General features: G+C 44.6%; 1 protein-coding gene across 3 annotated transcripts; it reads left to right on the top strand.

Annotated features, from left to right (window-relative positions):
- Positions 1-1,570: 1,570 nt before the first annotated feature.
- Positions 1,571-26,673, top strand: SEPHS1 (selenophosphate synthetase 1). Of its 3 annotated transcripts, none has more exons than XM_043883714.1 (9): positions 1,571-1,707; positions 4,398-4,667; positions 9,690-9,793; positions 11,659-11,766; positions 12,457-12,578; positions 14,374-14,464; positions 16,380-16,479; positions 23,084-23,296; positions 24,782-26,673. In XM_043883714.1, exons 2-9 carry the CDS (start codon positions 4,475-4,477, stop codon positions 24,994-24,996), a joined length of 1,146 nt encoding a protein of 381 aa, XP_043739649.1. In that variant the 5' UTR covers positions 1,571-1,707; positions 4,398-4,474; the 3' UTR covers positions 24,997-26,673. The 3 variants fall into 3 exon arrangements, with proteins under 3 accessions (XP_043739649.1, XP_043739647.1, XP_043739648.1); XM_043883712.1 differs by having other exon boundaries at positions 12,424-12,578; XM_043883713.1 differs by lacking the exon at positions 1,571-1,707 and adding an exon at positions 2,388-2,524 and having other exon boundaries at positions 12,424-12,578.
- Positions 26,674-27,364: the final 691 nt, after the last annotated feature.

The raw sequence follows: 27,364 nt of genomic DNA, 5'->3' as shown, positions 1-27,364 counted from the left end.
TGACTATGGCAGAAACACCAAACTCAGCATGAGACGTGGACCTTCAGAGAGGGTCCTACTCACCTCTCTTGAGTGAGCCACCTTCCCCCTAATCTCCCAAGATCTTTTTTTCAGTTGTGACTTTTTTTTTTTTTTTTTTTGCTAAAACGTAAACACACAATACCAAAATGCCTCGGACAACTCACAAAATCGATTTTAAAAGGACGGAGATGAGAGGAATTAAGTGATCTTCATCCCCTTTCCCAGATTCTGGACGTCTGGAGTGCTGCCTGGGGAGTGCCTCACGTGGGCTACCCCAGGCGATTCAGAGGCAAATCTAGGTTTGTCAACCAGTAGGTTATGCCACTCTGACAAAAGTCCAACACATCACATTAAAGAATCTAGGCTACTGTGTTCTTTCCTAACTTCCCGAAGGGCTACGGAGAAAAGACCGCGAGGAGCCTGCAACAGCCCAGTCTCCTAGATTGCACCTAGATCAAAACCCTGGGGAACTGCCAAGCAGAAATTTTAAGAATGAAATAGGCATCTGCGTAGCCTACAAACCTGACATCAGAACCTACAGCACCTTTTGGTTAAAAAAGCAAAACAAAACAGAAAAACGCTCCTGCCCCAAAATATACTTGGAAAATGCTGAACCATTCTAGAAAAGATTGGTCAGAGTTTCCAACTTATCGGTTTAAAGGGAAGCACGAAAAGGCGTCGTAGGAAAGCATTTTACTTCATTGTCTTCAACAATGTGTTAGAAAGTTGAAAACCTGAAAAAAGTAATCTCAGAAGCTGAATCGCTCCCTTGGGTGTTCATTCAAACACATGCAGTACTAGGCTGCCATGTTGACTTGGACCTGTGGAGAGCAAACAATGTAACTGAGGAACCTTAAGCTCTGACTTCCTACCAAATGCATGAAACTTTCAAGAAACTTCGCAGGACGTGTGCGTGTTCACCAAGGCTCGTGTGAGCGCCCAAGGCAGGCTGAACAATAGAAGGGAGAATCGTTATTAATCAAACGCGCCGTCTGTGTTTCTAAATCCTTCGTCGCGGCAGAGGGGGCATTCCCTCTGCTCCCACCCGATTTTCAAATTGTCTCCGTGCTCATTGTCTGCCGGTAGGAACGACGGCAGCGCTCGGGGAGCAGGTACAGCGTCCCGCAGAACGCAGCACGGTTGAATCCCTCCAGGTTTTGGGAAACATTCCCGGCCTTTCCAGCGGGTCAAGGAAAAGGAGGTGGCCCGGGCGCCAAAGGCTGCTGCCAATGCAACTCGCAACTTTTGAAATCAATCCTTTTTGCATCATGCAACGGATGCCACCGCTCCTCGGGCTTGCAACCCCCCACCCCTCCCCCGAGACCAATCATTGCCGCGCTCGGGCCTGCACATCGCCCCCGCCCCCTTTCCCGGGCCGCACGCAGCCACCGAGCCGCTCCGGCCGCGGCCCGCCGCCTCTTAAAGGGAGGGAGCCGGCCCTTAAAGGCCCCTTGCGCGCGGCGCACGGCGGAGCGCGGCGGCCCTGGTTCCCGGCAGGGGCCCGCCGAGCCAGGCCGAGCCCCCGCGGCGCCCAGGCGCGGCCCGGGGCCCTCCCGCCCTCTGCGCCGCCGCCGGGAGAGGCCTTTTTATTCAGGCGACGCTTAAGGGAGCCCGGCTGCGCCCGGTGCATTGTGGGAGCGGCGGAGTCCCGTTCGCGGGAGGAGGCGGAGGGCGCAAAGCGAACCGGTAAGCGCCTGGCTCGGGGAGGGGGGGCGAGACACCAGGCTTAAAGGGGAATATTCGTCCGCAGGCCCAGGGCGGCCGTGCGGATCCCCCCGCGGGCCGCCCGGGCGCGCCGGGAGCCGTGCACGGCCGGCGCTCTGCAGCGCTGCCTGGAGAGGGGCCGAGCCAGGGCTTGGTGGGGCCGCTTTAAAAAAGAAGCACCGCCCGCGCCGCCGCCGCCGCCGCCGCGGCCGCCGCGCGGGGCCGGGGAAGGAGGGAGGGAGGAGAGGGCGGGGGAGGAGTGGAGGGGGAGGGCGGCGGCGGCGACGCAGGGGTTAATTTTTTCGCCCGCCGACATTTTTTGTGCGGCGGCGGCCCGCGCGCGCCGCGAGAGAGCCCAGCCCGGTCCCCGGGGCGCGGCGCCTTCGGGCCCTCCCCGCCTCCCCCCGTCCGCACGCGCCCTCACTCCGGCCCCGCGGGCGCCTCCTGACGCCGGGCGCCCCGGCCCGCGAGCCCGAAGACCCGTCGCGGCTAGTGGGGCCGTGCGGGCCTCGCGCCCTCCCCGCGGCCTGGGCCGCGCGGTTCCCGCTGCCGCCGGGACAGAGAGCGGGCGGGCGGGCATGGCCCGGTCGGCCGCCCCGCTCCGCCTCCTCCTGGCCGCGCCGCACAAAGAACTCGGGCCCGGGTGGCCTTTCAAGGCGGCAGCCAGGGATTTAAGGTGTCCCCGAGCGCTGCCCTCCGCCACCCCGACGTGTGGTTCCCGCTGGGCACGCGCCCCTTGCGCCCACGTCGCCGCGTCCTCCCTGTTGTTTGCTTCCTGGGCTTGGGGAGCTTGGGGGAGGTAGGTACCGGGCCGGGGCTGCGCTCTTTCCCGCCCCCACTCACCGCGCTCCCCCGGCTCTGAGGCCCGCTTGGCGCCCTCGTTTGAAAAAACTAAAACGTGACTGGGAAAGAAAGGGTTAACCGTTGCTTTAAATATTCATGTCATTGTTTTAAAGGTGTAAACAGGCGGCTTTGGGGTTCTAGTGGACTGCATATTATGCAACACCCCCCCCCCCGCCATTAATTACACCTTTCTGCAGGTCCCCCCCTCCCCGCGCCAGTCTCCAAAAAAGCACGATTTTTTTTTTTTTTTTTAATTCAGATGTGTGTGATTTAGGTCCCTTATTCTATTTGGAATTTGGAAACTACTGAGTGCCTTCCGGGCTTAAGGTGTTTTAAACTTTTTGCCGTTAAAAATCTTGGAAGATTTAAAAGGAAGCTAGTCTCCTGAATTCCAGATTCCCCTCCCCGCCTTTATTTTTGGATAGGGATTGGAGGTAGGAAAATAACTGGATGCCTCGTGAGTTGGATTTTTTTTCTGCCCCCGGTAGGAGTGAGGCGGTGTTAAGTGCGAGGCATTTGGTGAGGAAAGGACTGTTGTTTTTGTTCCAAACCCTTCCAAGTCAAAGTGTTGCTGGACTTTCCCAGCTGTAAAATGGCTTCAGAATTCCCATGTCTGTAACTTGATTAGCCTTGCACCCTCCTTTTGCACAGGTGTTTTCTTGTACTGTCGGAAGGTTCACTTCTTCACAGTTGTAGGTTTCAAACCAAAATCATTGCTCACCCCAAACATGGTCTTGTAAAGACAGTTTGGATGACTGCCTGAACTCAGGCTTTGTGAGATTTATTTTAAATGAGTGATGTGCTTCCCAAGGGATGGAAAACTCTATAAATGGGAATTATGTTCTTAATCATGAATTTTATAGGGGAAACTGACCTTAAAACTTGGGGTGTCTGTTTTTCTGTACCCAATAAAGCATCAGTCTGGAAGTTTATAAACCCCGGGAGCGCAGGAAAGGTTTTCAATTAGCCCCAAGGCTTCAAACTTAGAAAGATTTGTTCCAGAAACTTCCAGTGGTACCCCAAACTATAAATGCTAGTGATTTAGTACATTTTATCACTTTAGATCTGCAATGAAACAGTAAGGAGGAGTAGTATATTTTGTCAGTGATTTTGTGTTTACTAGTTAGTTGGGCAGCATTTGCTTTCTAGGAAATAGCACTGAATTAAAACATCAGAGAACTAACTTTCCACTGCTCTGTTGTAGAAAATGAACCTTGCTGTGTTTAGACAGGCTTCCTATTAGTTTTGGATTGTTTTGTGTACTTCTGACTCAGAATCAAAATCCATTTTTCTAAAACCAAATTTAGCATCATAAAGAATTTCATCAAATGCATATCCATCAACTTCCATTTCATCAGAAATGCCTGTTAGGTTTTTTATTTTTCTTTTAGATAGCAAAAGGTCTTCCTGAAAAGTCACTTTAGTCAGGGCATCTCATTTCTAAACCATAGTACTTCCTGGTTGATAGGTGAAGTGACTCGTTTTCCTGTAATGCCACCAGCTAGAAGAACGTTTGGGACTTTTTACTCAAGATGGCACTGAGTCCTATAAGCCAGCTGGCTCCTAGTTCTGTTTTCTTGGCTGCCCCTTGCAGCCACAATTATAACAACATAGATGCAGAATGTGTCTCTAATGGTACAGTCACTTTTTAAGACTTACCTGGCTTATACATCACTGTGTCAAACCATTCTGGCCCCAGATAGCGTTTTCCTATGATACTGGTGATTTCAGCCCATTTCATGTTTACTTTTCACTGTCATATATTCACTTGATTCTTGGCAGGTACTGGTGAGAACTCAATGGTGTCTTTGTGTTTTGGTGCTACCCAGGTGGATCTATAAAGAAACCAGCTGCGTAGGAGAGGGAGGGGAGGAGCCCGGCCGTGAGGTGTGTGGGCCCAAGAACCATGTCTGCACGGGAGTCCTTTAACCCGGAAAGTTATGAATTGGACAAGAGTTTCCGGTTAACCAGATTCACTGAACTGAAGGGCACTGGCTGCAAAGTGCCCCAAGATGTCCTGCAGAAATTGCTGGAGTCCTTACAGGAGAACCACTTCCAAGAAGATGAGCAGTTTCTTGGAGCAGTTATGCCAAGACTTGGTATGTGAACCACTGTTTTCTTTCATATTTCCCGAGTAAAGCATCTTGGATGCATTATTGACAGTGAGTCAAAAGCTGGAGTTCTCTTTTCCCATGTTGGCCTTTTAAAAAAAATTTTTCTGCAAGAAGGATTCAGAGCAAAGCAATGGTAACTTACCTTTTAACTTATTTGGAGGAACTATTTGAAAAGCATCAAGAAATGTGCTTTAACCATTTTTAAACTCTATATGATTGAGACAGCTGTTAACAGTAAAGGTATTTTTTATTAAATCAGATTAGGATAGTCAGTGGTTCCGCATTCTTGTATAGGACTGGGAGAGCAGTGACTGGTTTGGGGGGAACTCAGGGCTCCTCTGCAACAAGCATCACTAGAAAAGTTCTAGGGAGAAGGGAGAGAAAAGTGCTCCAGACACAGAAGGCGGAAACACTGGACTGGGTCTATACTTGACCCCAGCTTGACATCTGGACTTGCAAACTGTGTTTCTTTGACCCAGTTCCTGATGTCCTCAGTGGTTTACCCTTCCCCAAACATTGAGCTCAGAAAGAAAGACTCAGCTACTGGGATGTCTGTTAGCTTCTGTGTGTGCTTTGTTCAGGATGTGATGCAAGACTTGTGATCACTTTGCCTTTTGAGTGTTAGTTGTATATTCTAGGAGCTTGTGGATGTTTTGTGGTTACAGTGTGTGACTTGATCAGTTTTCCTGCATAAAGTTTTAATTGCATTTCTTTTTGCCTGTATATGATCACACTGTCTCATAACATTGGTTTTGAACCCAGGATACTCCTTTCTTTCCTGATTGTATAGAGCAAAGTTGCTTTGGGTGGGAGAGAGGAAAACTCACTTCCTGCACTCTTAGGGCCTGTAAGGGCTCCTAGGAGCTCAGTTAGAAAACTGCCCTTGGGAATTCCCTGGTGATCCTTGACTAAGACTTCGAGCTTCCAGTGCAAGGAGCTGGTGTTCAGTCGCTGGCCGGGGAACTAGATCCCATATGCCACAACTAAGACCCGGTGTAGCCAAATAAATTATAGAAAAAGAAAACTGTCCTCATCTATCTAATGTCTCAGTGTGGAAAAATACCATGTGAATGAGGTGGAGTGGATGTCAGCTTACTTGGCAAGGAATGAGAATATACTGAGAAAATCGTTAGATAACTCTGTCTGGAAAAAATAAGCTACTGAATGGGCAACAACAAATGCAGTAAAAACCTCATGGATGGGACTTCCCTGGTGGTCCAGTGGTTAAGAATCCCCATTGCAATGCCAGGGACAAAGGGTCAGTCCCTGGTGGGGGAACTAAGATCCCACATGCCTCGGATCAGCTAAGCCTGCAGCCTACAATCACTGGGCCGGTACGCTCTCGAGCCCATGTGCCACAAGTACTGAAGCCCATGAGCTCTGGAGTCCATGCGCCACAGCTAGAAAGTCCGTGCCCTGCCGCGAAAGATCCTGCATGATGCAGTGAAGATTCTGAGTGCTGCACTTAAGACCCAACACAGCCAAATAAGTAATTAAAAAAAAAAAAACACTTCATGGATAAAGCAGGAATTCCCCTCTGTAACCACCCTCTTAGACTTGCTGAGCACTCAGGCGGTTGGTCCTCCCAGCAGTCCTGTGGTGCTCAGGAAAGCTGGGTAGCCTGTTTCCTGTCACTTGGTGGGGGTCAGAACTTGAAATCCACATTTTTCCATTCCTCTGCTCACCATACTGCTTGTCATCTGACTTTTCAGTCCAGACATGTTTGCGGGGAAAGGAGCTGTGCATCAGTTGTAACTCAGCAGTGACAGCAAGGGAACCGGCCAGGAGAAAGAGATATAATAAATGTTACTCTGAACACTCTTCTTAACCCTCTTGAGCCTCAGTTTCCCCATCTGTAATATGGGCTACTAATACTTGTGGTTTGCAACTGTTCTGAGTACCAGAAATTATCTGTGTATGTATGTGCACCGTATCTGTACCCACATACATAATAACATACATGTTTTATGTATAATGTGTGTATGTTTACACATAAGTCTGTTGGCATGCTTTAAAATTTTTTCTAAAACTGTCATTCATATTTTCTGCAATCTAAGGATAAGCCATAGCAGTTGTAAAAGATACACGGTTATTGTATTATGACGAACTATTATGGTAAGTATGTCTTGGAAGTTGGTATATATGGGACTTCCGTGGTGGCCCAGTGGCTAAGACTCTGCCCAGGTTTGATCCCTGCTGAGGGAACTAGATCCCATGTACAGCAACTAAGACCCAGCTCAGCCAAATAAATTAAATTTTTAAAAAATTCTTAAAAAAAAAAAAACTTGGTACATCTGTTGCTGATGCTTAAGCTTTGTCTCATGTTGACAGCTGCTGGCTATGGAGGTAGTATGATGATTTAGGTTGTTTTTTATTATTTTTTTTCTGGATGGTTTCAGTCTTGCTGAAGCCTTCTAGAATTCCCCTTCAGCCGCTGATCATTAAGGACACCCTGCTCTGTATTTGAGGTTTCCTCTCCTCTAACATCTTCCTTTGTTCCCACCTACACTGTGCCTCTGTCCTGCTCTCTCTACTTGATGTACTCATTTTCAAAGCCCATGGCCCACCCTAGGCTCACCCTCTCTCTCTCTTCCTTTCTTGAAATTTGATAGGGGATTTGTAAACCAGTCACTACAGGCTAGTACTGTCCCAAAGAAAGGTGAGATGAGCCCCCTGTGTCATTTACATTTTTCTAGTACAGGTAGTTCTCATTAAAAAAGAAGAATCAGGAACTTCCCTGGTGGTCTAGTAGCTAAAACTTCTTGCTCCTAATGCAGGCGGCCTGGGTTCAATCTCTGAGGAATTAGATCCCACATGCCACAACTAAGCATTCACATTCTGCGACTGATGCTAAAGTTAAGACCCGTCACAGCCATATAAGTAAATAAATAGTTTTTAAAAATATATCAGGTGAATTTAATTTTATTGTATTTTAACTTAATATATAAAAATGTCATTTCAATGCATAATTAATATAAAACACTGCTAACGAGATGCTCGGAGAAGACAATGGCACCCCACTCCAGTACTCTTGCCTGGAAAAACCCATGGACGGAGGAGCCTGGTAGGCTGCAGTCCATTGGGTTGCTACGAGTTGGACATGACTGAGCAACTTCACTTTCACTTTTCACTTTCACACACTGGAGAAGGAAATGGCAACCCACTCCAGTGTTCTTGCCTTGAGAATCCCAGGGACGGGGGAGCCTGGTGGGCTGCCGTCTATGGGGTCACACAGGGTCGGACACGACTGAAGTGACTTAGCAAGCAAGCAAGCAGCGAGATGCTAGCTGAGATTTTTCTCAGGTCCAAGTGTTTAAAACTGAGTGTGTTTTACACTTGCAGCACGTGTCACTCTGGAATTGCCATATCTTACTGTGTGTGGCTGGCAGTTCTCATGTGGATAGCGCTAGACTCTCCTAAGTAAGCATGCAGTGGTGTCCTCGTGGAGAGAGGACACGTGGGTGATGGGAACTTCTTGTCAGCCCCAGGAGTGTGCTCAGGAGTCATGGTTCCCACTCTCTGATGCTGGATAGAGAGAGAAATTAACTGGTCTACAAATCAAGAAGATTGAGTTCAAGATTCCCATGCTGGGAAATATTTAAAGCTAATTTTCAGCAACTCTTTTTTAGTGTCTCTTTCGCTAGTCCTATAGTTTATATGAAAACCTAAAAGGAAACTCCCTCTTTTCCAAAGTAAATAGTAATGTGTTTGGAATACCCAGTTGTTGGAATGGTCGATTTCAGGAGAGTCATATGAGCTTAATTGTGGTTCTTGCCCTGTTTCCACTTGAGTGCTGCAGAGTAGCATAAGTGGGCATTTCTCTGCACATGCACCAAATGAGATGTACTGTCACACACTTTCTGATCGCTGGTAATGAGTGTTCCATGGTCACAAATTTGTGAGGCTTGCCATTCTGAAACAAAATCCTCCATTCCCTAACTGGATCTTCCACCAAGCGTTTCTGCTTTGCCATCTAGTGTGGTAATAAAAAAAATCAGCCTGCCATCACAGAGTGATGTTTTACTAAACTTGATTTTATTTCTGTGTCTTGACAGACTGCCCCTGGGACCCGGCCTGTCTGCGGGGGCAATTGTGAAAGCTCACACGTAATCCTGTCTGTAGGATACGGGTGTGATTTATTCTTGTTTCACTTGGGATTCTGGGTGAATCTACCTACTTCCTTGTACTTTGTCCTGATTTGTCCTTTGCCCATTGTGTTGCAAAGTTGAAATGCTTCCTAAGGGCCAGGGGGCATCCCCTTGAGAAACGTGTTGGGAAAGCCCTCCATTCAGGCAGGGGGCCAGTCTAAACTTGTAGTGTTTGCATTACAAGTGATTTTTTTTTTTTTTTTTTAAAGAAATACTACCTACAGTAACTAGTCTTGACTGTTTCTAAACCAATTTCAGGAAAAGGGAATTATTTCTAAATAGTCCATCAGTTGTAAGATCCTGTGGGTGCCACAGTGCATGTGTGCATGCTTGATTGGAGTGGATGAATACTTGTTCCAGCTTTGTCCTTTTTCCTTTTTTGGTCATTTTTTACTAAAATGTAGACTGGCATTTTATATGTGTAAAATATTTTACAGACTTTCTGTTGGAAAAACAGAATGATGCCCAACGATGTACTCTTGGCTAACTATGGAGAAGACAACCCAAGTTCCATCTGTGCTGTTCTCATCTTGATGGAAATTCTCTGTGGTGCCAATCACATGATAACAGTAAAAGAAAGGAAAATTTCTCTGCAGGGCATCATTAGAGCTTCAGAATTGGGCCATGTTGAAGTTGAGTCCTCATGACTAACAAGTTGTCTTCTCGTCTGCTATCTTAAGCTGGCTCTGTTTCACATTCATTTCAGTTAGACTCCTTGACAGGAAACACACTGCTCTGCTGGCAGTGAGCAGTGCTCCGTAAGAGGCTTGTGCAGAGCCCCTCCTGTCAGAACACTGAAGGGACAGGATGACGCCTCTCCCTGTTGACTTCTGGCTGACCGCGACTCCCCTCTTTGCAGGCATCGGCATGGACACCTGTGTTATTCCTCTGAGGCACGGCGGCCTTTCCTTGGTTCAAACGACAGATTACATTTATCCCATCGTCGACGACCCTTACATGATGGTGAGTTTGACCCGACGTACTTTTCTATCTGCAACTGCTAACTCGCTGGGTTTGGAGTGGTGGCTGGGTTTTGTATGTGCGTGTGTGGGTTTTTTGTTTTTGTTCTGTACGAACTGTTGTTCCTCCTCCCACCGTGACTCTGCCACCGTGAGTCTGACTTGATTGCTCCCTTGCTCACACTTGGCGCCGTGTGTGAGGCAGGCGGGGCGGATGCGGGGCGTCCCCTGCTGCTCTCATATCTGCGCACGTCTCTCTGCCAGAGCACCTGTTCAGTGTGTCTGTGGAATGATGTGTTACTAGTTTTCTCCTTTTGTTTCCTTGTCCATGTTTTTCTTTGACATTTGTAAACTCCACTTTCCTGTGTTTCACTATCCTCTCTAATGGGACAGATCCTGCACGTCTCTGTCCAGAAATAGAGAGCTTAGCATCTCATCACGATGAACTTGACCATTGACCCTGACTCTGGTCACTCCTCTCGCCGTGTCTTATTCCATAGGGTAGCCCGTGGGTCTCCCTGCTGATCATGCTCCACTTAGATACCCCCGCCTTCTCATTGTGGGGTTGCTGCTAGCAGCCCCTCCATCTACCCAGCTGGACCCTTCCTTGCACCTTGGCAGCTCCTGGAGGAGCCAATGAAGAGATTGGGAGCATCCTATGCGTAGGAAGTGCCAAAGGCCCCTCCTGGTGCCAAAGGCGAGGAGGGAGTGTTCACCGCTCAGGTTCCAAGAGAGGCACACGGGCTCCCAGAAACCCGTTTCATGCCCACACACCCAGCTGTCTGTCCTGGAAAGCAGTGCTCCCATGCACGCCATGCCCCTGGTGTCCTACCTGACTGGGGGCCAAGGTGGCTGGAACCAGAATGCCTCCTCTGCCTGCATCTCGCTGAAGGACCTGAGAGCCTAGCAGAGAAGGGGCAGCACACCTCTGCAGCCTGGCCTGTGGTCGGCACCTCCCAGCATGCCGACCAGACTGCCCCTGTTGCCTCGTGAGTGAGTCCCAGAAGGTGATCCAGCCCCCTGCCAGCCTGCCCAGAAGTTTTAAGACAACATAACGATAAACGAGCAATAAAGTGGCCACTGGAAGTGATAGTAGCTTGCAGTTTGATTATCCTTATGTCAGAAGTAAAGGTTGTCATTTTCTCCTTTCTTATTTAGAGAAAGACAACTTTAAAAAATTTTTTCAACCTCCGTCGGCAGTAGAAAATCTTTTATTACCACATTTCTATTGAGCACTGGTTCAGAGTTCTTCAATAAAACCATATAGTTTACTGGGAAATGCCTCCCTTTTTCTTCAGAAAACAGTCTGGTTTCAGGGCTAGGTATTGTTCATTTCTTCCTTTTTTTTTTTTTTTTTTTAACCAAGATGATTTTCCTGTTTATCTCATACAGCTTTGGAAAGGAATCCAAAAATTTCTCTGAGTACATAAAACCTATCTTCTCTGTAACCAATAAAAGTTGGCCCTTTTTAAGAATCTGTTCAGGATAAGTGACTGTTCCCACATTTTCTTTAAGACGGTTGTTTCCCAGCATTTCCACTCTGGCTCCTCTGCAACCATCTGCACCACGCCCACTTCTCTCCACCATCTCCCTGCTCTGGGTTCTGCACCTAAATAAATGGCAGGTTTCCCCCGATGTTTTAGAATGGCGAAGAACACAGAAATGCTCTGTGCTGTGCGAAGGAGAGGTGGTGGCAGGAACGTCTGAGCTTGGTTCTGTGGTGGAGGAAAGGCAGCGAGTGTGTGAGGCTCAGCCGCTGAGGCCCAGTCCTGGAAAGTCCCCTCCCGGGTGCCTCTGGGCAGCCCAGCTCTCCGTGTCCGCCCCGGAAAGTCCCCTGGGGTCCCCGCTCACGTCTCCCTTCTCTTCCAGGGCAGGATAGCCTGCGCCAACGTCCTCAGTGACCTCTACGCCATGGGGGTCACGGAGTGCGACAACATGCTGATGCTCCTTGGAGTCAGTAATAAAATGACCGACAGGGTGAGTAGGAGCCTTCCAGCCCAGGGTGTGGCACCGAGGCCGTCACCCTTCTCTCTGGTCACTGGATGGTGACACCGACAGTGGTGGGGTCGGGGCGTCCCACTGTTCACATGCTCACCTGGTGGCATCTGTGGCCTCGCTGCCTGACCTGTTCTTTGACCGAGAGGTGAATTCCTGTTTAGATTATTTTTGACAGGTAATTGGTTTAATCCCCACCCCCTGCCACAGTTCGCCCTGCGCATAGAATTGAGCGTTCTGTAGGCCCTTGTCTGCCCCCACAATGTGCTCCTGGGCCTCTGCTTGGACACAGCTCTCTGGGGCAGACGTGGGGGTGCATGTGAGCTGGTCTTGGTGGTTGAGGACCGTGGAGAGAGCCCATTCAGATGCAGGCAGCCCTGAACACCCAGCACATTTCCAGGGTTCACTTCTCTCATCCAAGCTCCATTCACAGTGTAACCTGCAACCTCTTCCAACTTGTGATAAAAGGGCTACAGAGTGAGCTGTTCCTACCTCTTTCTGTTACTCCCTGCCCCTTCTGGAAACTCTGGTTTTATGATCTTTTCTGGTTTATGATCTTTTCATAACTTTAAGTGTATTGACTCTTTTCTGGGTTTTCAGCTGAATGATGTGACTTTTAATTTTCCTTTTAAACCCTAGGAAAGGGATAAAGTGATGCCCCTAATTATACAGGGTTTTAAAGATGCAGCAGAGGAGGCAGGCACGTCTGTAACGGGCGGCCAAACAGTGCTAAACCCCTGGATTGTTTTAGGAGGTGTGGCTACGACTGTCTGCCAGCCCAACGAGTTTATCATGTAAGTCATTTTTCGTTTCATGTCACCTGGCCTGGTTCGCTCCCCAAAATTTCACATGACATAAAATTCAGTTTTTTAAAGTATACAATTTACTGGTTTTTAGTATTCACAGACTTATACAACCATCACCACTGTCCAATTCCAGAACATTTTCGTCTCCTCAGAAGAAAACCTTATATTCATAGCAGCCACTCCTAACTCCCTCCTCCCCCACTCCCTGAAATCCACAAATCTATTTCCTGTCTCGTGGATTTGCCTGTTTTGGACATTTCATATAAATGGAACCATGCAACAAGTAATGTTTTATGTCAGACTTCTTTCACTTAGCATGTTTTCAGGGTTCATCATGTTGCACGTGTGTTGGTACTTTATGGCTGAATAACAGACACTCCATTGTATTGGATAGACCACAGTGTGTTCATCCATTCATAGGTCACAGGCCTCTGGGTTATTTCCATCTGTTGTGAGTGATGCTGCTATGAACGTTCATGTGCAAGTTTTCTGTGTGGACATAGATATCAAAAAAGACAGTAAACAAGTCTTGGTGAGGATGTGGCGACATCGCAGACCTTGTCCATGGCTGTGGGGAATGTAAAATGGTGCAGCTGCTTTTGTTCCTCAGGTTCAGTAGTCACCACATGACCCAGTAATTCTTAGATATCTGCCCCTGGGAACTGGAATGTGTGTCCACACAAAAAACTTGCACGTGAATGTTTATAGCAGCATCACTCACTTGTTTGCTGTCTCTTTGATAATAGCTGTCTTAGTGGGTGTGAGATGATAGCTCAGTGGGTTTTGATTTGCATCTCCCTGATGGCTAATGCTAAGAGCATCTTTTCATGTGCCTTTGGGCCATTGCCAGGTCTTTGGAGAAGTTTCTCTCTTAACACAAGTTGTCACTTTTCGTGTTTGACATCTTATTAAGAAAACCCTTGCCCTGTTCTCTGAAGGAATCAGAAGCTCTATTTGTGGAGTGGGTTTTGTGAGCGGTTGCCGGGTCCATGTGCTTCACAATTCCAGAAGTGTGAAAGGGTGTGTCTATGGGTTTTTAACCCACTTGGATGATTGTTGTCTAGTGTCGGGGGACCAGACAACTGTGTGGACAGTTCCTTGAACCAGGACAAGAAAGACATGAGTGCTAGTTGTGAGGGTACTTAGTGAGACAGGAGTTTTGTTCAGGGGGGCAGTCTTTCTGTTTTTAGGGGTGCCTCTTTTTTTTTTTTTTTTGGTATTTGCCTTCTGTCTTTAAGACAGGGCCCAACCAGGGATCCTGTGTACCAAGGAAACTTACTGGTCATAACTCTGATTTGACACACTGATGCTAAAATCACCAAAACATTAGACCCATAATCGAACAGCCTGAGAAATCCCACCTGCATCTCTGCTATATACGTGTTTGTAAAAAAGAAGGAACAGTGTTTGTTTCAGAATTCTTGTTGCCTCAGAACCCTGGTAGGTCTGTGTTGAAAAGTACAGGGCATGACTGAATCAGGGCCTGATGATGTCTTTGAAGTCAAGCAGTTTGCCTTTTTGGGAAACTAGTAAGTCATTGTCCTGAGTGTTGAAGTCGTGGCCTCTTCACTTTTCATTTAATGTTTTGTTTTGTTCATCAGTCGTCCCAGTAGTAAATGGTAAAGCTCTGCTATCAATACATGGCAGTAGTTGGCTTAAATATGAGTGAGTGACTGCAAACACACATGTGGTCTTACCAGCCTTTTCGTTCTTTTGTTTGACTGATGATGAACTTATCTCCTTGGTTAATTTGATGAGAAACTGCCAGTGTTCTCTTCTTCAGGCCAGATAACGCAGTGCCGGGTGATGTGCTTGTACTGACAAAACCTTTGGGGACGCAAGTGGCCGTGGCCGTGCACCAGTGGCTGGATATTGTAAGTGACCTTCACCTCCTGGTGGCAGCAGTGTGTCTTCTAACATGAGCTCTTGGGGACTTCCCTGGTGGTCCCGTGGCTCCATGCTCCCAATGTAGGGGGCCCTGGGTTCAATCCCTGGTCAGGGAACTAGATCCCACATGCCCCAACTAGAGATGCTGCATGTTGCAACTAAAGATCTCATGTGCCACTAAGACCTGGCCAGGCAAATAAATACATAGATACTAAAAAAAAAAAAAATTTTTTTTTTCTTCTTCTAATGCACTCTTCTAGTTGTAGTACCAGAGAGTATAGTGTCAATCTAGACATTACAGAAATCCTGGGAGTTGTCCCTATTCTTTTATTAAATCCAAGTTTCATGTATCGAGTGCTTGAAGTAGGTAAGCCCCTCCTCAAGGTTCAGAAGTACTCCATAAAGAGAATTTGGGAAACAGTTGAGTTTATCTATTCATTAGTTGTTGAGCTGGCTGTATCTTATCACTGAAAATTAATACATAAGAGAATGTGTGCAAAGTTTGATATTTGAGGTATAAATAAGGCCAGGCTTATTGACAATTTAAATTATTTTATTCATGAGTTTTTTGGTCATTTCTGGTTGCTTGTTTTATCTTTTTAAGCTAATTAGTAAATCAGAACATTTTGATGATAAATCATCTCGTGGAGAAAGCATCTAGAATATAAAGATATTTATCCTGAGTCACTTTTCTACTGCACTGTGATCAATCATTCTTCCTTTAAGACTTTCTTCAATGCCGTAGCAACTCAAAAATGAATAATTGTGATATATTCTCACATATCTCAGTGCTTTCAATGTCTACAGTTGACATCTGAAACCACTAGTCCTGAGAAACAATTGAAAAAGAGTAATTTTATGTTACTCATCAACCAGATAGATCTTAGCTTGACAAACAGCAGAGAGAATCTCTAAGGAGGCCATATTCTTTAGATATTTTTCCCTTCTCATTCAGCAATGATGGGGACATTTCCCATCTAGTATGACCACTTGTGAATCAGACCACAGGACTTTGCTTTTTACCAATTTCTTAAAGATGCTCAGAATTGAAAAAAAGCAAGTTTCAAAGACAAAGTAACAGTGTGATACCCTTTCATAAAGGTCGGAAGCAACCAGAGTATTGTTTGGGCATCTGTATGTATGAGGATACTGCTTTTCAAAAGGCAGGGAAATGACAAGTATAAAATTCAGGATCATCATTACCTCTCAGGGGGAGCTGGGGGGCAGGGAATAAGGGAGGTACACAGAGATAGACTTCCGTTGAGCAGTAGGTTATTGAGTATTGCTAAAAATGAGTGAATTCATGAATGCTGGCTATTAATGGACCACGACTCTATGTCATGAACCCAGCATTGTGATGCTAGGCTCTTTGATTATCAGACTGGGGAAGAAGAGGGAAGACAGTGGCATTTCAGAGGATGTGCTATGTGGTCACTCTCAACGTCATTATTGCCAATGCTAATTTGAACTTCTTTCCCATTCATTTGTCCCACAAGAGGACTTGACCCCAGAATTCAGAGAGAGTCAGTAAGAATATTAACACAGTTACACGAAAAACATGAAAAATGTGAGCCATCAGCTTACAAGGGGAGATGAAGAGGAGAGCCTAAGGTCATTCACAGCTGTCCTGCTGGTTCACGTCTCCAGTAAACTGCAGTGTTGACCACAGAGGTGCGGCTGAGAGCAGAGAAGATGCCATGATGATACATCTAGCGGACACCTAAAATGATAATCACAGGGGTTGGGGCAGTGGGGAGTTAGAAAACTTAATTTTGTGTGCAGAATTAGATAAGTAAAACTCCTCAAGATGACTAAGGAAAAAAATAGGCTCTTTCAGTGGTTAGAAACAAAGATTGATCACATTTTTTCTCTTTTCTCCCTCATCTGTGTTCCTGTCATCAGCCTGAGAAGTGGAATAAAATCAAGCTAGTGGTCACCCAGGAGGATGTGGAGCTGGCTTACCAGGAGGCGATGATGAACATGGCTAGGCTCAACAGGACAGGTATGGCCGGGCTCGGGTCAGCAAGCTTTCTGAGATGCAGGGTGGGAGCTATTTCAGGCTTTGTGGGCCACAGTCTCAGTTGCACTGTTTTTTTTTTTTTTTTCTTCCTCATGACTCTTTTTAACGTTTAAAAAAAAAAAAAACTTAGCTGGAGGAACTGGCCATCAGCCAGATTTGGCCAGTGACTACACAACCCCTTCTGTTGGTGCCTAGAGCCCTGGTGGGAATCCAAACACGTTGCATGTTCTTGACGTAAGCGCAGGGTAAATGTGATTTGCCTTAGAGGAAAAAAAATCATGCTTATTATAGGAAAGTTTTTAGAAAATATAAAAAGGAAGGGAAAAACATTGTTCATAGTGCCACCACCCCAAAATAACTTCTGTTAATACTTTTATGTATTTTTCTAAGATTTTTATTGATGTTTGGTTGGTTGGTAGTTTACTTTTATCTTATCGTTGATGTTGTAAACTAATGGTTAGCATACATTTTACTTGTGTTTGGAATTTGGGGGGAGCAGGTCATGGAGTGGGATGCCAGATCTTAGTTCCCCAACCAGGGAGGGATCAAACCCATGCCCCCTGTAGTGGAATTGCATAGTATTACCCACTGAACCACCAGGGAAGACCCTGGAATTTGCTTTTATTATTACTAAATTCTATTTTCCATATTATATAATTCTAATACACATGATTTTTAATGCTGGATGTTTTATCAGAGCAATATGCTGTAACAAATTTGCCTTTTGCCTACTTTTGAACAATTTATTTTGAAATCAAATTTTTCTATAACTTTTTTCCTGCATTCCAAGAGTATTTCTTTGGCTCTATTCCAAATTAAGTTGAATTGTAATTATTTAATTCTTTGTTTTCTGATAGTCTCATCACTTACAACCAAGGCTTTTCATTCCTACTTTTCCTGTGCCATGTTTAAGAAGTCTTTTTTTTTGTCTTTCAAATTAAGTAGTTTAACAGTTAGAAGGTGATTTGTAATGGATTTATTTTTACTTATATTTGTGCATTTAAGATTCTCCTATCCTTAAGTTTTAGACATTCTTGATAGGGATATAGCAGAAAACTTACGGAGGCGTGTTTGGTCGTATGTAGCAAAATTAAGAGTATGTTTATTTTGACCCAGAATTCCCACTTCCGTGAGTCTATCCCAAAGCTACAGTGGCCAAAATATGAAATAACAAGTGTACAACACTATTCATTGAAGCATTATTTATAATTGTAAAAGAAGGGTGCAATCTAAAGGTCCATTACTAGATGCCTGACTGTGATTATTTAGTCTCCATGCAGAGTGGAATACTATACCCTATAAAAAGGAATGAGAGAGCTTTATTACCAGGAAGCTATATGTAGGATACGGCCAGTGAAAAAAGCAAAGGACAGAGCATATATGTAGTATGCTACATTTTGTGTGTTCATAAATAAATATGAGGCAATAATACTTGTTTTAACAGTGGAAAAATAAATCATTAACAAAAATTATTACATATACAAGAGAACAGGGAGGAAGCAGACCCTCTGAACATGCTTTGTTTCATAAGTTCAACTTGGAAATAAATGTTTTGTGTATTTTTCTGTACTTAAATGAAAAGAGCATATTTTATGAATCCAAACCAAATTTTTTAAGGTTGTCCAACATACGTCTAAGCTAGTGGCAAAATGACGTGAAGAAGAATTATTTCAAATCTCTTTGAGCCTGGTATTTCCTGGGTACATCCCTAAGACAAAAACCCACAAAAATATTTCATTGTCAGTGGGTTTGTGTTTGTGAGAATGTTGTATATTGAGATAAATAAGTGAATGTAGTTAGGAACAAAGACTTCAGAGAGAAATAAGAAGATCAAAGAAGCTAAATTAATTAAAAACTGTCATCTTTAATTTTGAATTATCGGTGTGAACTCAGGATTATTTTTTTTCTCTGAAAATGTTGATTTCTGAACCTGTTGAAAAGGCCGAGAAGCAATGATAACCAGCAAGGGTGAAGTCTTAGTGCCCCAAGTCGGAAAGTTACTGTTTTCCACTAAAAAGTACCAGGACTCCCTGTGGAAATGACAGGTTCCAGCCCTGGGACAGGAAGTATGGAAGATAAGCTTGATCTCCTGTGCCTGGAGGGGCGATGGTGTCACATCCCCACAATGTCAAGGGGCTCCCACTTGTCATAGGGGTGGAGGGTACAGTTTGAATATCAAAGACCAGAGTGACCATATCAAGTATCTAAACAAATGATAATTAAAACTTTTTGGTCACCAACTTGTTCTGAAATAAAAGTGGTCATCCTCTTATTTTACCTGTCTTGTATGGGGTGAATTTCAGGGAAACCATATTTTCTAAAATAATTCTTTATCGAAGTCACATCTAATAAATGCAGGAAGACTGGTTGAATTGCAAAAGTTGCCATTTTTGCTGTCCCCTTGGTTAAATGAACCTCAACACCAAACATCAGTGGCTGCTAAAAGCTTTTGGTGAAAGGTTTGTGTTGATGATATTACCCCCCCATCACCCATGAAGGATTCTTGCCAGAAAAAAAAATGAACCTGAGTCTCTTTGAGCCTTGGTCCTAAACACCAGTACAGGAAATAGGGAAGATGGTAGCACATGCCTGCATCGGAGAAGATCCCCAAATCCAGAATGGAGGAGATGCTTCAGGAAAAAGTGGCTCAGTTTCTACAAATAAATGACACTGAGAGGGAACTGTTACGAAGTTTCAGAGAGAGCAATCAAATGTAGTGTGCGTTTTGTTGGTATGATAATGATATTGTGGCTGTGTTACAAGTTTTTTATCTTTTAGAGGCACACACAGAAATGCTGATAGCTGAAGGGATACGACTGGGGTTGGCCTTAAAGTTTCCTATTGCACCTCTCACATCCCCCAACCAGTTGGCAGGAAAAGATGAGACCCCAGCAGATCAATGGTAATGCTTGAGGCTGGGTATTGTTAGGTATGTGGAAGTTCACTATGGTGTGCTCCTCTCTCTGCTTCTGTGTTGCATTGAAATTTTTGTAATAAAAATTAGCAACAGTCATTCCCTATAAGAGAAGAAGTGGTGACCAATACCTTAAAAGGAGAATCCCTTTTCCTCAGTGGCTCAGGAAGTAGAGTCTGCCTGCAGCGCAAGAGACCTGGTTCGATCCCTGGTTCAGTAAGACCCCCTGGAGAAGGGAATGGCCACCCACTCCAGTGTTCTTGCCTGGAGAATTCCATGGACAGAGGAGCCTAGCAGGCTACAGTCCACGGGGTCACAGAGAGTCAGACGTGACTGAGTGCCTGACACACACTTCCTGACTGTAGGATTCGGTGTGTCCGCTTGTCTGCTCTGGTCCTCAGAGCTTGTCTAGGACGGCCCTGGGAAGAGCTGCAGTGTGGGTCACGGCTTTGTTGAGTGCCCTTGACTGCCCACTGTGCCAGGTGCAGGTAGGTGTGTTAATAGGACGGCCTGTTTTCAGTGTTGCTTAGCTAGCACTATGAACCAGAATAGGGTCAGCTCTTCACTCAGCATGTGTTGTTGAGGATATACCTAAGTAAAAGATTCAAGTCTAAGGAAAGATAAAAGAGAGGTTTTATGTACTTGTGCTTAGTCGCTAAGTTGTGGCCGACTCTTTGGGACCCTATGGACTGCAGCCTGCCACGCTCCTCCGTCTGGGATTTCGCAGCGAAGAATACTGGAGTGGGTAGCCATTCCCTTCTCCAGGGGATCTTCCTGACCCAGCGATCGAACCCAGGTCTCCTGCATTGCAGGTAGATTCTTTACTTTCTAAGCCACCAGGGAAGCCCCAAGGGAGAAAATGTATATCAAAAAGAAGGTCTTTCCTAGTGGTGTAGTGGGTAAGAATTCACCAAGCCAATGCAGGGGACACAGGTTCAGTCCCCAGTCTTGGAAAATTCCTCATGCCATGGAGCAACTAAGCCTGCATGCCACAACTCCTGAAGCCCACACGCCCTGGAGTCAGTGCTCTGCAACAAGAGAAGCCACTGCAGTGAGAAGCCTGAGCACAGCAACGAAGACCTAGTGCAGCCAAAAAGAAGAGAAAGCGTTTACCCCAGAGCACTTCTGTAAGCATAGGGCATGTTTCATTTCATGAGAAAGGCGTTTAGTTCTTAAAAATTAGCAATTCAGTTACTCCCCCCCCAAATGAAATACATAGGTGTGACTCTGAAAACATGTCCGAGCTCTGTATGAGGAAAACTATAAAACTGATGAAACAAATTAAAGATGTAAATAAATGGAGGTATTCCATGCACATAGATAGAACTCAGTATTGTCAAGATGTCAGTTCTTCCCAACTATGGGTATAATGCAGTACCAGTTGCAGTTCTAGCAAGTTATTTTGTGAGTATCAGCAAACTGATTCTGAAGTTTATATGGAAAAGCAATGGACCCAGAACAGCCAACACAGTGTTGAGGTTGGAAGAATGACACCTCCTGACTTCAAGACTTCATATAAAACTGCATGGGATGGAGAGGGAGGTGGGAGGGGGGATCGGGACGGGGAACACATGTAAATCCATGGCTGATTCATGTCAATGTATGGCAAAAACCACTACAATATTAAAAAAATCTAATAGAATAATTGTAAAATAAAATAAAAATAATAAACCAAATCTAATTGGAGAATAATTGTAAAATTTGAAAAAAAACTGCAGACATCAAGACAGTGTGTTGTTGGTTTAAAAAGAGAGATCAATGGAATAGAATAGAAAGCTGAGAAATGGGCCCGCGTAAGTATAGTTGAACTGATTTTTGACAAAGGAACAAAGGTAATTCAAAGGAGAAGGATAAATCTTTTAAACAAATGGTTCTTGTAAAATTAGACATCCATAGGTAAAAAATAAATCTGGACACAGGTCTTAAAACCATCATAAAAATAAACTCAAAATGGATTGTAGACCTAAAAGTAAAATGCAAACCTGCTAAACTCCTAGAAGATGGCATAGGAAAAAACTTGGGTGATCTTGGGTTTGATGATAGCTACTGAGATAACACCAGAAGCACAATCCATAAAAGAAAAAATGGACAAGTTGGACTTAATTAATATAAAAAACTTCTCTATAGAAGAGACTGAGGATGAAAAGACAAGCCACAGATTTACAGAACACATGTGACAGAGGACTGGTATCCAGAATTTTCAAAGAACTCTTAAAACCCAACAATAAGAAAATCCAATTAAAAAATGGGGGGGAAGATCTGAATAGATACCTCACCAAAGAAGATATACTGATGGCAAATAATTACGTGAGAAGATGCGCCACATCATATGTCATTAGGGAATTGCACATCTACTGGAATAGCTAAAGTCAGTACCAAATGTTGGTGAGGGTGTGGAGCAACCCATTGCTGATGGGAATGCAAAATGGTACAGCTGCTTTTTTTTTTTTGTCTTAACTTTATTTTTTTTCCATTTATTTTTATTAGTTGGAGGCTAATTACTTTACAGTATTGTAGTGGTTTTTGCCATAAATTGACATGAGTCAGCCATGGATTTACATGTGTTCCCCATCCCGATCTCCCCTCCCACCTCCCTCTCCATCCCATCCCTCTGGGTCTTTCCAGTGCACCAGCCCTGAGCACTTGTCTCATGCACGTCAATATTTGTTTATTCAAAATTGCCAAAACTTGGAAGTAGTTGGTAAATATATAAATTTATATTTATATAAATTAATATAAATATTAAAGTCCTTCAGTAGTTGGTAAATATATAAATAAACTGGTCCATCTAAACGGTGGAGTATTACTCAGTACTGAAGAGAAGTGAGCTATCAAGACATGGAGGAGCCTTAAGGACACATGACTAAGTGAAAGATATCAATCCAAAAAGATCAAATACTGTATAATTCCAACTCTGACCTTGTAGAAAAGGCAAAAACGATGGAGAAAGTTGACAGATCAGGGGTTGAAGGAATGGGTGAGAAGGTGGACCTTGGGATTTCCAGGGAAGTGAAAATACTCTGTTTGATACTCTAATGACTGGATACACAGTTCATATAGCTGCTGCACGCATAGACATCAAGGGTGAAGCCCAGTGTAAACTGACCTGGAGTTAACAGTAACGTGTGGGTGCTGACCTGTCATGGCAGCACACTGGTGCTGGCTCTTCCTGGAGGAGGGACGGGTAGGGGCAGGGACAGTGCAGCAACTTTCTGCTAAATTTTCTGTAAACCTAAGACTATTCTAAAAAATAAAATGTTAATTTTTTAAATTAAAAAAATAAAAGATTAACCTTTGAGATACCAGGAATGTACCTTGAATTTAGATCAGACAGTCTTAAAAGGTCTTGTTCTTTGATTTTAGGAGAGTATGACAGGTTTATCTTCCGTTGAGGTAGCATTTCCTCTCTACAGATAGTTTACTAGGGCTTTACTGTTGGTTGAAGCTGCTGTTCTGAGTGATTCAAAATGAACTACAAGACCAACTTTCAGAATTTCACTCCAGATTTTACCGATCTTTAAAATCCAGCTTTCGTCATTCCTGTATGCTGTCTTCCTGACGATTTGGCAGTTTTGAGACCAAAGCGTCTCTAAGATTTTGAGTTGAGGAGGGGTGTTTTCTAGGAGTCTGTTCATGATACCATATGTCAAAGGCTTCTCTGTTCTCTGGCAGCGGCAGGACTCATGCACACGTTCAACGCCCACGCGGCTACTGACATTACGGGCTTCGGGATTCTGGGCCACGCACAGAACCTGGCCAAACAGCAGAGGAACGAGGTATCCTTTGTGATTCACAACCTTCCCGTCCTGGCCAAGATGGCAGCTGTGAGCAAGGCCTGCGGAAACATGTTTGGGCTCATGCATGGGACCTGCCCAGAGACATCAGGTACCAGGGCCCTGGCCCGGGTCAGGGGTTAACGCTGGTGAGGCCAGTGGGACCTCCCTGAGGAGGGGGAAGCCAGGTCTGGGAGCAGGGCCGCAGGGTGTGAGGTCTTGGCTGGGAGGATCTTCAGCCTGCTGCCCTCTGCCACGGTGTCTCTGGCCATCCTTCCTGTGATAAGCAGCGCTGTTTTCAGTCCATTGTTTGTGTGTTTGGTGATGGGATGGGAAAAAGGGAGGATACGGGGAAAATAGGTCATCACTCAGTTTCCATTGGAAACTGAAGAAATAGCCAGTGTATCCATAGGTTACATTGACGAGGCTGTATTTTTTCTGTGCAGAAGTCTAAAATTGCTGTTTTAAGAATGAAATAGTACATGATATCTCCAAGTTACCATTTTTCTTTTTGTCCCTTTTTTTTTCCTTTACCTGGACTCTGTTTCATCCTTTCAGTTCCATCCCCCACCCATACCTTCCCTCCCCCTAGTTTCTCTTACTTCTGTTATTCTTCCTCTATAACTCAGTAACTGTTTCCCTGTCCTAGTAAAGGAGTTGAAACATCTGGGAATTAAGTAAAGTTACCATGCCTAGACTGAAGCCCTAGGTAGTCAGTCTGAGGTGGGCCTGGTCATGAGAAATTCTGACCCCTGGAGGCGAAGACCAGGAAGCCCCACCCAGGCACCAGCCCTGGGGGTGGGGATGGGGGTTCATCTCAGATGGGCCTCTCAGCCATAGAGAGGACCCTGCCACTTCCTGACCTCAAAATTAGGAAATCCACTCTCTCAAAGTATGCTCCAAGAGGGAGCTGGGCTATTGGTAGAACAGCACCTGCTGCCTGGCAGGTGTGGAATCAGTGTGGATAAACTAATGAATACTCCTAATACAGTCTGTCTCTATTAAAAAATGGGAAGTTTCTCATTTTTTGTAAAAGGTCATATATATTTTTTTCCCAATTGTGTTTCTTCTACTTACAAATACATGAAATTATTCTGGCCTAGCTACTCGGGATTTATTTTCACATATTTTGTATTTTTCTGTTTTGAAGTTAATGACAGAGCCAGTGACAGAACCTAGGTACTTTGAGGCACACACACTTTTATGGCCTTAGTTTTTAAATTAAAAAAAAAACAAAAAACATGAAAAGCCTTTTTTGGTAAACTGAGGACTCCATGTAGAGAATCAGATTGAAAATGAAAAGATCTCTTTTGTTAATCCTTAAAGTGTTGCCTGGGAAAGATTGGCACCACATACCTTACTGCGCCTCAGACACTTCACTCCTACACAGCATTAGATGATTCACAAGGAGGGTGTTTTCATGACTTAAAGTTTGTTGTTGTGTGTGTTTTGAAATATAGTAGGAGTTGAGCAAGGAATCACTTAGCGACTCCACAGTGCAGTCTGTGGAATAAACGCAGGCAGTGCAGACCTCTTATGGGGAGACAGCGGCATCACTGCTAACCGTGTTCCTTTTTTCTTCTTTCCCTTTTGCCAGGCGGCCTCCTGATCTGTCTACCGCGTGAGCAAGCAGCTCGATTCTGCGCAGAGATCAAGTCCCCCAAGTATGGTGAAGGCCACCAAGCATGGATTATTGGGATCGTGGAGAAGGGTAACCGCACAGCCAGGATCATAGACAAGCCCCGGATCATTGAGGTCGCACCGCAGGTGGCCACCCAGAATGTGAACCCCACGCCCGGTGCCACCTCGTAATCTAGGCCAAGGCAGCTGTGTGGTTTTGTTTTTAAATAGCTCTATTTCCTTTATCATCATTTCAATTAAAGACTATAAACAACAACGAAAAATCTCATTGTGTCTACACATCTGGTGACCTTAGGTCGATTTGTGAGTGGATGCAATTAATCAAATAAAATCCATTGCCTTTTTTTCCCGTTACATTAACTGAAGATGCACCTAATCTTGAGGCAGCTTCTGAGTTGAGAATTATATTGTTATCCAATACTGTTGATTCATTTTGAATCTTTAGACACTTATCTCTTGCCGAGTAGGCTCTTTTTAAAGGTGCTTTCATGTAGCACAGACATTACCTGTCGTAGTGTCATAGCAGTTTGTGTCTTTTCATTTTATGTATATTTATCATTATCAGCCTGATCCTTTTTGAAGTGTCTGGAATGGTATTCTGGTGGTATTCTGGAAAGACAGGCTTGGTGAGGGAGTGACACAGCAGTGTCCCGATAGCAAGAGGGTTGCATGAGTCCTTCTAGTCTTCTAATTCAAGAGCATCTCTTAGACCCAAGAGTGCATTCAGCTAAACCAGGCAAGTGCTTAACTCTGCATGGAAAGCACTTTGAAGACAAAAAAGAAATGTTCTTTCTTTCTTTTTTTTGTAGCCTTCCTAATACTTGCAGTAGTATCATTAACTGTTTTCTTTATTGATAGCAAAAAAGGACACTTTTTGCAATGTAATTAGATGTTCAATAGCACAGCAAGGAATTGCCTCTGAAAGGGGGTTCATGTATAATACTCATTTACAAGTCAGCATATAATTAACTACACAAATAATTTTTAAATATAATCAATAATAAAGACTGTTCTGTGGATAGTCGTGTTTAATACATTTTATATTTTGTATAGTGATTTCAGACCTTTTGTTTCCTTAAAATCCAGCTGTTTAGCCTGATTCTTAGCATTATTTTGTCCTTTGCGCCAGTACTTTTCCGTGCACGCTTCCTGTGATCTGTGTGGAAACCTGCATTGGCCAACCATGCAGCTTGAACTTCAACTTGTTATTCAAATAAATATTTAATTTTTTTTATTGCTCTTGTATAATCAGATGCCCCATTTAGTATTATTTTAGAAGCATCAAGAGGGTTTTGGCTAAAATACAATTTATTGGGGGAAAACTAGATTTTAGTTTTATAAAACTTTTAAGTCTTTCACGGGACCTATATTTTCTTGAATTAAATTTTGTAGTTCTAGAACAAATAGGTGATCTAAAAAGGTGTTTATCCGTGTTCGTTAAAAACAGAGGCTTCCTTTTATTTTCACCTACTGAACCAGTAGGAGAGGCTCCTCTCCTCACGTGTCACACTGTCCCTGCATGTCCCACCGCCCGCTTCTGAGCGCTTCCTGCCTACAGGCACCAAAGTCGAGAATGGCTCAACTTCTTGCCAAAGGAAACCACCACGCGGGAGCAAAGCCCTGGAAGAGGCTCTACCGTGGACACGTCCTCCAGGAGCCAAAGCGCAGCCTCTTCGCACATGTTACTGGAACTCAAGCCATTAACTTCAGTGTATAGAACCAAGGGGCTGCAGCAGAACTGAAATTAACTGGACATTGGGTAGGGACTGATGACCATGTCGGTTCTCAGAAGCTACAAACTGGTCGTCTGCAAAATAAAATGTGTTGGAAACCTCTGAGTGAGATGAACATACTGTTGAGCTTTTCTTTTTTTCTCCCCCTTTAAGATTGTGTGTGTGATGGCTAAATCTGAACTACTTTCAGTATTGATCGTGTCTTCAATGCTGATGGTTTCCTTGGTGGCTGGTCTGCCGATAAAGTGAGCTAATCGAATGATGCTCTGGGAAACGATTGTGGAGATTCATGTTTTATAAAGAGGAAATGCTGGGTATTTAGAGGTCCATGTAACTGAGGAGGAATAACTGGGCTTTACAGGAGTGTTTCATAGAGTGGGTCCAGAGCATACCTACATTAGAATCACCTGGGGATGCTTGTCAGAGTCAAATTATTGGGCCCCAAACCAGGCTGACAGAATCAGAATTTTGGGGGTGTGGGACTAAGGGAATCAAGTGAGCACCCTGTGTGGCTGGGCACACAAAAGTTAGAAGTAAATGTCTAAAGGAGTGTTGTGGGGGTCTGGGATGGGGTGGACAACCAAGATGGGGAGAGCGATCTTCCTTTTACAGTATGCGTTACCAGGAGTTTTTCTTTTAAGCCTTGACCATTTATTGACATCTGGGTCCAACAAAAGAAAAAACCAAGTATCCTGACCCTTCCTTAAAGAATCAGGTGACTGTCATGGACTATTTGAGTTCTTGGTAAAACCTACATAAAGTATGTTAAGATTTGGTGAATGGTAAATAAATAGGCAATTATTTAA

Source organism: Cervus elaphus, chromosome 23 (assembly GCF_910594005.1).
Source record: "Cervus elaphus chromosome 23, mCerEla1.1, whole genome shotgun sequence".
NCBI classification, from domain to species: domain Eukaryota; kingdom Metazoa; phylum Chordata; class Mammalia; order Artiodactyla; family Cervidae; genus Cervus; species Cervus elaphus.
Note: the sequence above shows the minus strand (reverse complement) of the source record. Positions and strands in the feature narration are given on the sequence as shown.

Bases quoted from the DNA above. Each gene is read 5' to 3' on its own strand.
- SEPHS1 (XM_043883712.1), top strand. From the start codon at position 4,475: ATGTCTGCACGGGAGTCCTTTAACCCGGAAAGTTATGAATTGGACAAG. The intron at 12,579-14,373 runs GTAAGTCATTTT...TCTCTTCTTCAG, and splicing joins CAGCCCAACGAGTTTATCAT to GCCAGATAACGCAGTGCCGG. The intron at 23,297-24,781 runs GTACCAGGGCCC...CCCTTTTGCCAG, and splicing joins GACCTGCCCAGAGACATCAG to GCGGCCTCCTGATCTGTCTA.